Raw genomic sequence first — 14,743 nt, 5'->3', positions numbered from 1 at the left:
TAAGCAACGCCTTGCTAATCACATCCCTATGTGACTCTTGTTTGTTGGGTGGCATCGAATGCCCCGGCGCCCAACACCATGCCCCAAAGCCCAAAATCGTTTTGATAGCTTTATCAAGTAAACCAATACTATGCGTGTGGATGTCCGACATCCACTCTAACTGGTTGAGATAAATGATGGCACCCTGCTTTGGCAGACCTACCACACAATGATCAAAACCTTTGTAGGTGCAGCTATTGGAAGGGCATCAATTACTCTTCATTTTTCTGAAGGAAACTACTCTATCATGAAAATCATATCCACCACATATAAAACATGAAATAATAGTATGACAGGAACATAAAAACATCACAGGCAATCATATTAACTGTGACATAGTATGACCCTTCACATGGTGATCTCCATCGCCACGGTTCCTGTCCTCCGGGTCATCATGCTTCAAATCTCCATGATCTTCTTCTAGTCTATTACACCTAATAGCACTAGATAAATTACATGAGAAGAAGCATCACAAGTCGACACGCAGGCCGTTATACAATAATGTGACAGCCTTGGGCTGCAATTAAACATGACACGCAGGCCATGAAAATTACACGCATGCATCACATATCACAAGGCCATACCAGTCACAACATTCTCTGCAAAAACGAGTTAAGCGTAGAATCGAATTCTAATGTCGTGATGGGATCATGTTATTACAACCTCTCAGAAATACATAGATCGCATCTATGAAATTATGAAATAGCTATGAAAATCTCATCGGATCGATCGTATCGAGCCAATTCTGAGTCATTCATAATGCCTCAATTTCCATTAGATCAATCCCATTGATCATCGCGTGAGGTTTTTCCAGAAACGATGACAGCACACACGACCTCGATCTGCTGTTCTCCCGACCATGTCGCGATGCACGCAGTTAGCCCCGATGGTGATTCCAGCCGGTAGGGGCAAGTCGCACGCAAAACCAGGTGGGAGATCGAGCTAATCTTTTTGGCTATGTGGTTTCATCGACTGGCATCTCATCCGATCTCTAATTCACCAAACCAACCGTGCATTGATCAATCCATCAAATGAATTGATCAGAAAACAATAGATCTAATCTATTTCTATCACATATCTTCTATATGTGACTGATCCAGATCGAAAACTACGCAGGATGGCTCTGATACCACTGTTGGGTAATGGGTAGGTTACGCTAGCACAAAATAAATTTTCTCTACCGCGTTCAACCAGGAAGCCATGCGAGTAGGGGGTCATGAATCGTTACCACTTGACGAGCAGTGCAGCGGAAGAAGAGTTGGAGCAGACCAACATCGTGCGCGTCAAGCAGTCGATCGTCAACCTCGTCCCAAGCACGTCCCGAGCACCTTCTGAGTACTCGCGAGTACGTCCCGAGTACTCCCGAGCACAACCCGAGTACCTCTGAGCAGGACCCGAGTACCCCCGAGCACGTCCCGAGCAGATCAGCACCGCAATAGTAGCAGCGCCTCTACGGTATCCACACGTACAAGGATGGAATCACCGTGCGCCGGTGTGCTAGCACCGCACGCCCGGCTAGGGTTTCGAAGGGAGTTCGGGAATAGGAGGCAGCGAGGGTTTTGGTGGCAAGATCTGTTTTCGGAAAAAACTCAATGCGCCTTGGCTCCTGCCTATTCTTATATAGAGCACGCCAATAGACCTTTAATCAACATTAAAGCCTATTATGACTCTAAACCCTAATGGACCTTTAATCAGCATTAAATCCCATTAGCAGATCCAATCCGTAAACTCGATCGCCTCTAGGGCATATCACCAACACTGAATAGGTTTGCTAAGTCTGTCAGCCCATGTAATAGGGTTAGTTATTTTTGTTTTACTTACAGTGGAGTGAATTAAAAGGAGAGGAGAACCGTGCATGTAAGACAAGAAAGAACATGCTTGTAAGAAGAATGGTGAACTCAAGCACGACTGGTTGCCGCGGCTTCGGACCTATCCCTTCCTCATCTACCTCTGATTATGTTTCTGCTCTGGATTGCTAACACACCTCGCCGCCCCATCCCGTGTCCTCCACTACACCAACGCTCGGCCGGCCCGCTACCCCGGGCTTCCCTTTAAGCCCGGGTTCACATCATATCCCAAACCCTAAAACTTTCTCTCCCTGAATCATCCATCACTGAAATCTATGCCAACACTATCGACTGTGTGTTGGGCGATTTTCAATCGTGTGACGTATAGGAAACATGATTAAAGGATTCATGTCAAATTTAGCTTTAGCAACCGATTTGAACATGAATCATGAATACCTACTTATATTTTAGAAGATAAGTAAAAAGGCTTCATGTCAAGCACAAATATACATATATATTTATTTCTATTACTATTAAAAAAATGAAGAATAAATCCATAAAATGACTCTCTGGAAAAGATTACGATTTTTTGGAGCATAAATCTAGACTCAATGTCTAATAGACTACTACAATAATAGAAATTTAATTTGTGTAAGGTCTAACTGTATACGAATTTGTGGTACAAATTTCTTAAAGGTTGTGATTCAGGATCAGGGTTCAAAAAACCTTCGGTAACCGCCCAAAAATCGCGGTTACCGTCCTTCTCGGTCCGGTCCGGTTTCAGAAACCGAACGGTAATCGAAATTTGAATTCGAAAAATTCGAAAAAATAAAAAAATTCAAAAATTCAAAAAAATCTTACAAAAAACTAGACACAATTTTAAGACCTTCTGTGAAAAAAAATTCAAAAATAATGTCGTTTGCATCATATTCTATAGGGAGAAAGTTTTAAAAAAATGAAAAAAATTGAAGTGTGCGGCTCAGTTATTAACTCACGTTAAGGAAAAGTGTAACATGCAAACACATATTTTTCTTGTATAAAACGTATTTTAAGATAATCTTTAAAATTGATTTCACTTTATTTAGAGTTTTATTAAATTCTCTATGATTTTTACAAAGTTCACAAGCATAAAGTGAATATGTTAAGAAACAGCACTGTAATTAACTTTTTCATGTCTAATATTATTTTTTCTACGTAAATCATAGTACAAATAAGCTAATGAAAGTGGTTTCACTAATTTTTGAGGTGTGATGGGTCAGTTATGAATTAATCTAGTCGCAACACATTTACACAATCATGCATGTTACAATAACTAATTCATGAGTTCATGTATTTTTAAAAGACATAGGATCATGTAAGAAGACTAAAAAAATTAGTTTCATGATTTTTGGATTAGCAAAGAGTAAACTATGCATTTAACTTGGTTTAACAAATACAATTTCTCACAGAAAATTTTGAACTTTTTTATGAGTATAAATACTTTTATCATGTAGATCATGTTACAAGGAAGCCAAAAAAAATTCACTTGATTTGAAGCTCAGATGAATTAGTTATTGATTTTACAAGGTTGAGCCCTTTTTGGGTTTTTTGTTGAACTGCACTGAAATTCGATAAAACCGCTCGATAAATCGAGAAAACCGAGTAGTTACCGACCCAAACCGCTCGGGAACCGACCAATTCAAAAATACGAGAAAATCGCTCGGTAACCGATCCAAACCACTCGGTAACCGATCAAAACCGAGCGGTTACCGAACAGCTAAAATCGCGATTTTTTTTTCCAAAATTCAAATTTTGCCAAATGAATTTTCTCCGATTTTTTTGAATTTTTGACCGGTAACCGCGGTTATCGCGCATTTTCGGTTACCGCCGGAGCTCGGTTAGGTAACGTAAACCCTGTTCAGGATACTCAAATAATAAATTTGTGAAAAATAGGATATTGTCTCATTATCGTACACATTCATTCAGTAGGACAAAGTTGTGATATATTGCATTGAAAGGATAGCACATGCTGACATGCACAAGCATGTTAAAACAGATCTAATTCCATGAAATTACTAGTTATGAATTGTAGTTTCGGCATGGAGTACGAGATTAATTTCCATTCTATTTTTTTATATTTTCATTCCAATTGTTAGCTATAAATTAAAAAAGGTAGATGCCTAGACGACTAGTTTTTTGTAATTGGCACTTGATGCCTTTGCATAGCTATGAGGTACCATGAAACCCCAGCATAATAATTGGGAAAACAGAATGCTTTCAAGTAAACCAACCGCGTAGCAGCATTTCAGCAAAATATGAGATATAAAGTGCATTTTAGTCACAAAAGAAATGCAACTGCAGACAGTACAGAGAGTACAATGCTAGGCTGCCTAGCACAGACGCTTCACGCCCATGATCAGACTACAGACATGTGGACTCCTGAAATGTTGATTACCCTCAGCAGAAATGCTCAACTGACTGGATGCCAGAACCTGACAGGATAATCCCCAAGCACACTTCCTGACAGACTGAAAACAGCCCTTGCAACCTTTGCAATAGGGATTTCTTTAACCAATGTGCAGTTGATCAATCAAACAAAGAAAAGCATGCTTTGTTAGAGTTCATTCAATTACGCTCATCAGTAAAGTCTACTAAAGCAAAGCAAAGAACTGAGTTTCAGTCGCCACACACGACAGTCTACAACGTTCAGAATGTGCATTCGAGATTCTGCACAGTTGCACTGTAACAATCATATGTTTGTTATATACAGTTATACCAAGCAAACAGTAACACGATTCACAAGAGTTTGTTCAGGCTCCACAGCAGGAGCCAATCAAATCACGATGCAGAAGCAACGACTGAAGCGAAAAGGAATGATCTTCTGAGTAAGGCAAACTGTTAACTCAGCATAGCTTGAATGATTAACTCTCATCAGACTGCATCCCTTGGACGCATCAGCTAAGCAATCCAAGGTCCACCAGCCGCCAATCTGAAAGATTTACAGCATGTTTAGGTTAGTACTTTAATAGTGTTGAATAATGACTTATTTTTAACCAGAGAACTTTATTTACCTTTTTTTCAACCTGTGACACACATATTCATGCAAGCCGATGTCGCGCTTGGTTTTTGCTCTAGCAATGCAGCCACTCTTGTTGCACATAATTCCATAGCCTTGGTGAGCAGTGTTGCAATGACCTTTCATCTAAATAATACAATTGACAATGTAGTTAATATGCTAATTACATTATAGCTAAACAATGCTTCAGTTTGAGTGTATTACCTTTTCATTGTCATTTTCAATTTTTTTCTTACTACCACTGAGATAGCAGATTAGACAGAGTGTGAAGCCTTTGCATCTTGAAACATCCCTGGAATATAATCCATGCCGCTCCATCTCCGGGTCACCCGCTTCCTCGGCAAATAAGAGATCAATACCATACCCCTCATCCTTTATCAACTACGTATCAGGGGGGGGGGGGGGGGAGCATTAACACATTTCCAAATAGTCAAATTATAAATTCTTCCATTCTTTGTAATTAATCAACAAGGAAGCCAACATACAAACCGGAATCGGAGAGAAAGATGAGAATTTAACAGGCAAAACAAACAAGGACTGACCTTAACCTTCTTTGGATGACCTCGGCTTGTTCCTTCACATCTTAAAGTTAATTTGGGCTGCTGAGTATTCCACCTTCTCTTTCCTAGAAAGTCTTTACCCTGTGCAAAGTATTAACTAAGTGAACAGACATGGAAAACACAACTAACTGAACTCACCCTCAATATACTAGTATTAGGAAAAACGACTTGGAATGCACGAAGATCACCCCTCCACGCTTCAAGTGCGTGCAGGTATAACATTGCAATAATTCATACATTAACAATCACACAAAAACAAAATGATAACAAAGGAAACTTGCAGAGACAACATGAATCAAGCCAAAAGACCAGACATGATAAGCAAGCACAATGATCCAAGAACGAGGCAAAAAAGACACATGGATTAATCCCGAAATGTCCCCCAGATGTCTCAAATGAATCTCACTGATAAGCCAACTAAAAGAACCCATCACCATATTAACAGAACAGAACAGTCCTAATTTCCTCAAAAAAAACTTTCTTTTTCCCATCACCATTTTTCATGCCTGCAACTTAGAAACTGTATTCATGGAGGCTACATTGCAACAATAGCATTCTTGCCTTAAAGTTTGGTTTAGAATTGAGACATCATGCCTAGTTCTAATTAGCCATATGACATTTTTTTTTGCATATGAAACAATATTTACCCTGTGGAAAGTATTACCTAAGTGAATAGATATGGAAATCTCTACTAACTGAGCAAATAGATATGGATAGCCCAAAGTTAATTGAACAGCCACTTAACTGAACTAACTCAAAGAAAAAAAATGAACAATAACCAAATGTGAAGCACATTTGAAGCATTTCTACTTAAACATGTGCTCACTCCTTTGCAAAGGAGGAGATGGGGGATCTTGACACCAAGGACTGAGTTAATTGAACTTAAAAACTGAAAATATTTTATTTGTATGTTAAATTAGTTGCATTTAAACATCAATTACCCCAAAACACCAATTGATTGCTAATGTTTTGAAAAAAAACAAAGGAAAGAGAATTAACAAAAAGCAAGATACATGTGACTTGGGCCTACAAATAATCCTCTGCAACTTGATAGAGTATTAATTTTTCATAAGAGCATAGTAACTGTTCTGCATTAAAATACTTTATTTAAGTAGATATGCATGATTCAATCAGATTATCAGTCACCTAATTATACCAGCATACCCAATTATATTCAGAGATAACAGGTTCCACAACAACACATATATAGCAGATTAAAGGAGGTTGATACATGTTACCTTTATGAACTATTGTTGCACACACATGGACAAATAATAGCTCAAGGATTGAGATGTGCTATCTCAGGTGGTGCTAAATAACAACACTGCATAAGAAACACATAGATTTCAATGAACAATTCTTGAGTGACCGCTTCTAGTACACGCAGGTATAACATTGCAATGATTTATACATCAACAATCGCACATAAATAAAAAGATAATAAAATAAAGTTGCAGAGACAACATGGATCAATCCAAAAGACCAACTAAGATAAGCAAGCACATTGATCTGAGAATGAGGCAGAAAGGTACATGGATTAATCCCCAAATGTCCCCTAGGTGCCTCCAATGAGTGCCACCGAAACGCCAACTAAAAGATCTCATCGTCATATCGACAGTACAGAACAGCCCTAACTTCCCCAGATCGCCCTATTTTGTCATCACAAATTTTCATGCCTGCAACTTAGAAACTGTATTCATGGAATCTACATTGCAACAATAGCACTCTTGCCTTAAAGTTTGGCTTAGAATACAGACATCATGCCTGTTCTAGTTAGCATAAGAAATCTCCATCGATAGGAGACAGAATGTTTTGTTCCACATTCAGTGTAGACATACAGCAAAGGAGCAATTGAGTATGGTCAGAAGTGAGCGGGGGTATGATTTCGACCTGAGGAGGAATGAATGCGGAGACCTCGGAGTGGAGCTTCCTCTTGCCCATGCCCTTTTCAAGCTGTAGCTTCTTCTTCTTCTTCTTCTTGCTTCGAACCAATTCCCATCCTTCCTCGTCATGCAGGGGGGATGAAGATGAAGCTTCTTGGAGTAGCATGGAGGACTTGGGGGACGCGGGGCCACAGCTGACTTCAGCAAGCGACGAGGAGCACTCGAGCAGCGCGGCGTGGTCGGCGCTGGGCTCTGTGGGGCCCGCGGGCTCTCCCCTCGGCGATGTTGAGCCCTCTCCTTCTTCTTGGAGGCCCTCCTTTCTTGGTGCGGCGTCGCCACCCGGCGACGAGGGCCCTTTTTCTTGGGGTCGCGCGGTCCGATTGTGCCGTCCGCGCCGGTTCTTCCTGCGTTTCTTTGGTCCTGCGGGCGGCGCTTCGATCACGCGTGCCCCCACGTCGCCCAGTGCAGCCCGGCAGCGAAGCGCCGCGGCAGCCTGGCGCAGCACCGCGGCAGCCCGGCGCAGCGCCGCGGCAGCCCGGTGCAGCTCCGCGGCAACCCGATGCACGCACCCCCGTCCTGTCGAAAGGAGCCATCCCCCTCCCGACAAAAGAAATTTTGGTACGAGGCACGCCAGCCTCCTCAGGTCAGGGCGAAACCACCACGGCACACGTCGGCGATGGCGAGGGCTCTGGGCCATCCCGGACAGTCAAGAACCGACCTTGCGCAAGGCGGTGGTTCTTGGTGCGGCGGGGACGGGCGCTGCCGGGGATGTTCTTCGGCGGGGCACAAGGGGTTTCGACGAGTAGGCGTTGGCGGTGATCTTTCTGGTTCGCGGCGAGGTGGTGGTGGCGGGGTTCTTGCCTCGGCCGTTGGGTTCGAGACGGGACGGAACTGGAGGGAGGGAGGGAGGGACTGAGGGAGGGAGGAGAGGAAGAGGACGGGAATTGGGGGGAAAAGAAATAGGAGGTTGCGGGCTGACGGACTGTGCGGCCCAACATGCTGCGTACGGCCCAGTGTCCCTTTTCTTTTCTTTTTCTTTTCTGTGCGGCCCAACATGCTGCGCACGGCCCAGGCGCGGAGATTGTATTGTATCCCCTCAGCTTTGGTCCAGGAGGATGAGCTCGGCTTTGCGCAATTCCATGTCTCGCGGCGGCTCCTGATCATGTGTAGAAACTCCTCCTGTCCAAAGACTTTGCTTCTTCTCCAAGATGGAAGTCTCCTTACCTTAGATAGTTGACTGTTGAGTTAATAAGAAAAGAGAAATTTTACGGTAGTCTAAAATTAATGTGAGCCATCTATTTTTAGAATCTAATGGTCTAGATTAGTCATGATACTACTCATTTCTCACTGGTAGTATATGTGAGTATTAGGGTTACTTTGAGGAGAAAAATACGTACCATAAAAGTAATTAATTACAGTTATATGTCTCTAAATAGAGTAATATTTTATTACCGTTTTAATATTTTAATCTGCATTCGATATCAGAGTTCATTTGCTATTCATCGACTAGGGTTAGCGATCCGACGTTTGCGGCGTCGATCTTCCTATTAGCAAAAGCACGGTGGATTATTTTAACAAAATTGTCACAATCACCAAAATATTCAATTACGTGGATCGTCGGATTATATTTATATTACCTCCTACCGCTATATAGTATGGACCATCGTAAAAGAGCTCTAAGAAAAAGAATACTATTAACTACCTTCCACGGCCCACCCTCCACCGATCACTCCCACGCCCCAGCCGCCACCCCCCCCCCCCTCGGCCTCCGGCCACCGCTGATCACTCCAGTCAACTAACAACACCTAGCACTAGGGATGGCAACGGGTAGGAATTATCCACGTGCCCGCGGATAAGAAACCCGACGGGTACGGGTTTGGGTTTCAACGTTTCCCCACGGGTACAGGTACGGGTTTGATAATAAACCCGATGGACAAAAGGTCACGGGCAAGAAAAATACATACATGTGCCCGTAAACCCGCTTCAATCATCTTATATGTAGACCCAAGTCATCACTAGGTATATAAACCCGCTCTAATTACCCATAAACCCGCTCTAATTACTTACAAACCCGCTCCAATTATCCTAGCATGCAGGTTACGGGTGCAACCGCGGGTATGAGATGCCCGCGAGTGGCGGGCACGGGTAACATTTCTTACCCGTGACGGGTAACGGGCGCAAGCACGGGTTTAGAAATCCACTCGCGGGTACGGGTCTGGACATCATCTACCCGCGGGTATTTTACTCGTTTCCATCTCTACCCAGCACCATCATGCTCCAGGTAGTCACCCTATTCCCACACCATTACACATCATTTCCCTTTCTTTCTTGGATTGCTCCCTACTTGTCTAGGTTGACGGGCACCGGTACCATGGAACTTGAATGCTCACCCCGCTGGGTTCCCCCTGTTCTTCGATTCGCGTGTGGGCGTGAGTCATAGGATCAAACATTCAAATTTTAGTCATGATGCGTGAAGGGTGAGCGCTTCATTCAGTAGAAGAACGATTCACATTGGTCTGGATATGAGGAATTGGTGTCGGTATGCTGCTAGGGTTTATGGTATGATGGTCACAAAAGTGGAGAATGTTACGATCCCAATTAAGCACGAACACAAGAACAATCCGAGGAAGTAATTGTGAATATAGGAGGGAGGGTTTAAGCATAACAGAGGTTCTGGGGAGGAGTACACAGGATTTAGGAGTACAGAGATATTGTCATTCCTCACACCTCTCTCTCCCGATTCCCTTCGTTACATAGTGGCTCCCTAGGCAGCTTTTGTGCACAGAGAGTGAGTTCTTTTGTGTAAATTAGTTAGGAAGGACTATCACAATTGTTAACTATCTGTGAAGTTTGTTGTGCAGCAGAGGCAAAGATCAATGGAAACTTGAACTTGTATGCTATTGTCCAAGTGGAGGCAACAGAGGACGACACAGTCATTAGAAAGCAGTATGACAAACTTGCCTTTTGGCTTCATTGTGATAAAAATATTCTTCCTGGTGCTCAAGTGTTACGATCATAAGATCATAGACAGAGTTTGGGATAGGAAGCAGGTAGAAATCGAGGTAGAATTAGAGGAATTTGGGATGAAGGGTTCGTATCGCATTCATATCAGTTCGTCCCCTTTCTTGGTTCAATCTGTGGCGACTTATAAACACACTATCCACACATACAGCCTGCGATATCCCCCCCCCCCCCCCGGGGCTTCTTTGGCAAGTTGGGGGTATAATTTCTTGGAGAAATAATCCAAAGGGGTTTGGGTGATACCTTCCCACCACCCAATTTCCTCCCACTCACCTTGGAATTAATCCCTTGTTTGATTGCATATTTGGGATTGGCTTGGATTGACTTGATTTGCATGGGTTAAACGTGTATTTTTGTCTCCACTGGTAGGCATGCCCTTGTCTCCTGCTATTCTGGTACGCAAATGACAAAAACAAATATAAAAAACTAAGCATGTGACCCTTACATGGCTAGGCATTTAGCAAATCTTTTACAAGTTAACGTGTCAAGTAATAAAAGATCATAAAGAGCAATCAGACTGGTATAAACACCACACGTACTCACCAAACCTAGTCAATTTTGACAACATAAATCATCTTGAAAGAATACTTCTGCAAGTTGAAGCAGACGGCAAACATCCAAAATAACCAGTCAGCTAAGATTGATGTTGCCCAAGCTGAGTAGTTGACTATCAAGCACTATAATCTGCACTTATTGTAAGCTCTGTGAGTGGAATTGCTCGATCAAATGTTGTCACCAAAGATCAATTTCAAGCCTAGCAGATCAGCAGAAATTGTTTCAAGCTACCAAGCTTTAACAATTCAACACAGTTATAGCATCTCTACTAGAAGTGCTACCATTTCGCCCATCACTGAGCATGAGGAAGTGGTCACCAAAAGTGCCGAAAAACTTGGGTCGCTGCTCACAACCTTAGTCGCCATCGAGAGCTGTCATACTGTAGCCATCAGACACTGCAAATAAGGTCCTGCAAAACAAAGAGATAAATAAACTTATTAGAGTAAGGATGAAAATAGCTAAAAAAAATCATGATATACAAATTCAACTGAAGTTGTTCAGAAATAAACGAGTATACCACTTTGCGCTACTAAACAAAAGAGGAGCACAATAAACTAAAGCTTTTGTCACTGTTTCTAAGCAAAATGGAATGGGTATTGAACTAGCACCTTCCAAAGGAGGCTAAACATGAGAAGAATAGCAGAGCGAATATTTTCTTTCCAGAACATGTGAAACAATAGATCAACTCCAAGGATATTATCATAAAACAGCACATATCAAGAATTAAACAGACTAGACTCCATCATAAACTGAACTAAACATGGAGGGAAAAGTCTTAAACTGACATTGTGTGCTGTAATGTGAATAAATCTGTAATAATGTCCTCTTGATGTGCAATGTCTCATTTCTCAGAAACTATGTGATATACTCGTAGTGAGATAGCAAAATATTTCTCTCGTGAATTAGTTATGGGCTTACCTTAATTACTCTTCAGGTGTAGAATATATATCTACAAGCTATCAGGATAACAACCTAGAAAAATTATTGATTGGACTTCATAGCTCATGACGTATATAGAACAAAACATGAAGCAAAGATATTTTACCTAGATACTAGATGCCTCAAAAGCAAAAATAATGTTGCACAATTCAGACTTGACTGTTACTTTGGCTAGGACATCAGACTCAAAACTACTTATGCCAAAGCATGAAGTTCACTAAGAAATAAAATATGCATAGCTCATATCTGTAACACATGTAGTGTCGAAACATAACAAGCGTACCCAGGGAGCTCCCTACAAGAAATTGCGTCTTCCTTGCAAACTTAAACCTCTATTCAATTAGTTTAAATAATGATGCAGAATCTGCAGAAAGCAAAGATTGTTTCTTACATGAGCAAAATCAACCAAGATCTTCTGACACAGCAGTCATTCTATAGGAAGGACAAATACGAGGCCTTTCATTGAACATGTCGCGTGCAGTAATCAAATTGCAATGCAAATTAAAATAAAAAATCAGTATTGCTCTGCCATAACAGAGGAGCTGCTTCCTATAGCAGAATCTTGAATGCCCATCCCATAAACACGTCCTTTACCTCTTTCATCAGCCACCATCCCACAAAACAGGAAACATGTTTCAGTAGTGCTCTGCCACCAGTTGCTACAAACACACCAAAACAAAGCCAATTCATCAACGAAACATATTCAAAACAAACATGACATCTAAGTGTTACATATTGATAACTCTATGGAAATTCAGATTTTTGAAACAAGAAATATCCTTCAATAAACTCAACATACAGTAATTGAATCATAATGGGACAACGTTTCCCAGACTCGGTACCTATTCGTTCCTATTTTATTCTGCTGATCATAGACATACAATTATATTTGAACAAAAGATACCACATCCCAGGAAACAGCTACATAATTATAGTACAGATAATTATTCATTCAATCCTGAGCACATCTTCGTCAGATTGGGTGTAATCCATATGGGAGCTGGCCAGCTGCACCAACTCTCAGGAGACACAATTTCTTCGATGCTGTTACTTTCCAAGTTGAAAACACACATATCACGGCAATTGCTCTTCCGAAATGCAATGCCTCTTTCGTTGTCGGTCAAGTAAACATGATTTGACTTCAATTGTGGATATTCTTCAGCACTTAGACAATGCGACTGGCTAAGCCCAAGAAACAACACATGGTCAAGAATGCTATTAATTTCCACAAGTTCTTTTGCTGCAATGTCAACTTTATATAACATGATTTTCCTAGTTTCCATTATGATCTCTGAAATGTCACGCTCTGGAGCATCCTCACCCTCATCATCCCCAACTGCGACATCCTGTTCCCTCGAGACTAGCAAAACATCGCCTGATGGTGCCTGAGCCATGTACAAGTGTTCATAAATATAGTACTTCGTGTCATCCATAACCACCTTCCTTACGATAGTAGGGCCAGTAAGATCAAAAGCATCGATCCCACACATAGATGTTAATGCATACAATAGGCCATCCATATAGATGCAATCGTCATACTCCGCATTTGGCGGCAGCCAGGTCCATTTAGAATCTCCTGCCCTTGCAAATGAAAGCTGATAAATAGGATTGTGGATTAGGACCACAATGTAGCTTCCAGTGGAGGAATCAGAAAACACAAAAGCCTTGGTGTAAAGTTTGTCACGCAGATTGTCGAGAGCATGGATTGATGGGTCTCCAATAACCTCTTCTCCATAGTATTGTAACAACTCATACTGCTGAATCACACCTGCATCGTCATAGATGGGCTTCACCTGCTCGATGGTGGTCACGGACGGGAGGGCGATCTGCTCACCAGTGATCGGATTGACGAGGTGCAACTCAGACCTCTCGTCGGCAGTAACCACCCAGCCCTGGGAGGACCCAATAATATACCTACTGCGGATGGGTGGCTCCGGGAGTGTTAACTTGTAGACTCTTTTCTCTGACAGGCTGTAGAGGCAGGCAACGTTGTCACCATCAGCTTGAGAGGTGTAGAGGAGGCACGGTGTCTGCGGCCGCCTGTACCTCCCAAAGCTATGTAGGCTGATGTACGCGGCGCGCCACGAGGAGCATACAGAGCCCACGCGCACCAGGTCAGGGATCTCCAACAGGGCAAAGATGTCCATCAGGATATCCTCAGGCAGTTCCGGCGATTCGCTGTTCGCCGTAGCCTCTTCCATGAGAGGTGGATGAACATATTCATCAACTTTATGGATTTTCTTCAGTAAAGTGGGAGAAAAAGCAAAGATCTTGGGCAAAGCTCGCAAGACCAGACGGCACAGGAAGCCTAGGCTCATCACCCCGTCTCTGCTAAACATCTCCATTGGGGCAAACCAAAATAGGATCTCTCTAGCGGAAGATGAATGAGTCGCTTCCTGCCGCGGGGGCCAAAACTCGATCTTTGGGAGAAGCACACCGAGGGCAGCCTCGTGGCTCTATATTTATAGATCAACAACCGAATCAACGGGTCCCTAACTCCGAATTCAACTAGTGACTGAAATCCGAATCGAAGAACGGTTGTTTGGAACACGGACTTACCCCGAAAAAGGTTCGGACCTTCCAATCAGCTCGTACCAAATTTGCGCCGAAAGAGATGAGACTCCGAGTGCTCCCCCGCGTGCGAAAATCCCGGCTCTGATTCCGCAGGCACTGAAACTGAAAACAAGGGCACTCACCGGCGGCAGTGTAGGCGGACGGGACATAGGGTCAGGCTGCCGGCGGTTGAGTCGATGAGGACTCACCGTCTCCGGCGGCTAGAAGCGGGGAATGGGATTCGCAAGAACGATAGGGAGTGGGACATGGTTCTATTCGACCAGACCTCGTGTGGTTGGTTAGGCAGTTTAGTGGAAACCCGCAGTATAGACTTTTGAGTCAGTACTTAAT

General features: G+C 42.7%; 1 protein-coding gene across 1 annotated transcript; it reads right to left on the bottom strand.

Annotated features, from left to right (window-relative positions):
• Positions 1-12,598: 12,598 nt before the first annotated feature.
• On the bottom strand, positions 12,599-14,405 carry LOC133900432 (uncharacterized). The gene has a single exon (XM_062341578.1). The coding sequence runs from the start codon at positions 14,182-14,184 to the stop codon at positions 12,784-12,786; it is 1,401 nt and encodes a 466-aa protein (XP_062197562.1). The 5' UTR covers positions 14,185-14,405; the 3' UTR covers positions 12,599-12,783.
• Between the last annotated feature and the right edge of the window lie 338 nt (positions 14,406-14,743).

Source organism: Phragmites australis, chromosome 19 (assembly GCF_958298935.1).
Source record: "Phragmites australis chromosome 19, lpPhrAust1.1, whole genome shotgun sequence".
Lineage (NCBI taxonomy): Eukaryota > Viridiplantae > Streptophyta > Magnoliopsida > Poales > Poaceae > Phragmites > Phragmites australis.
This window is presented reverse-complemented; position numbering and strand designations above follow the sequence as displayed.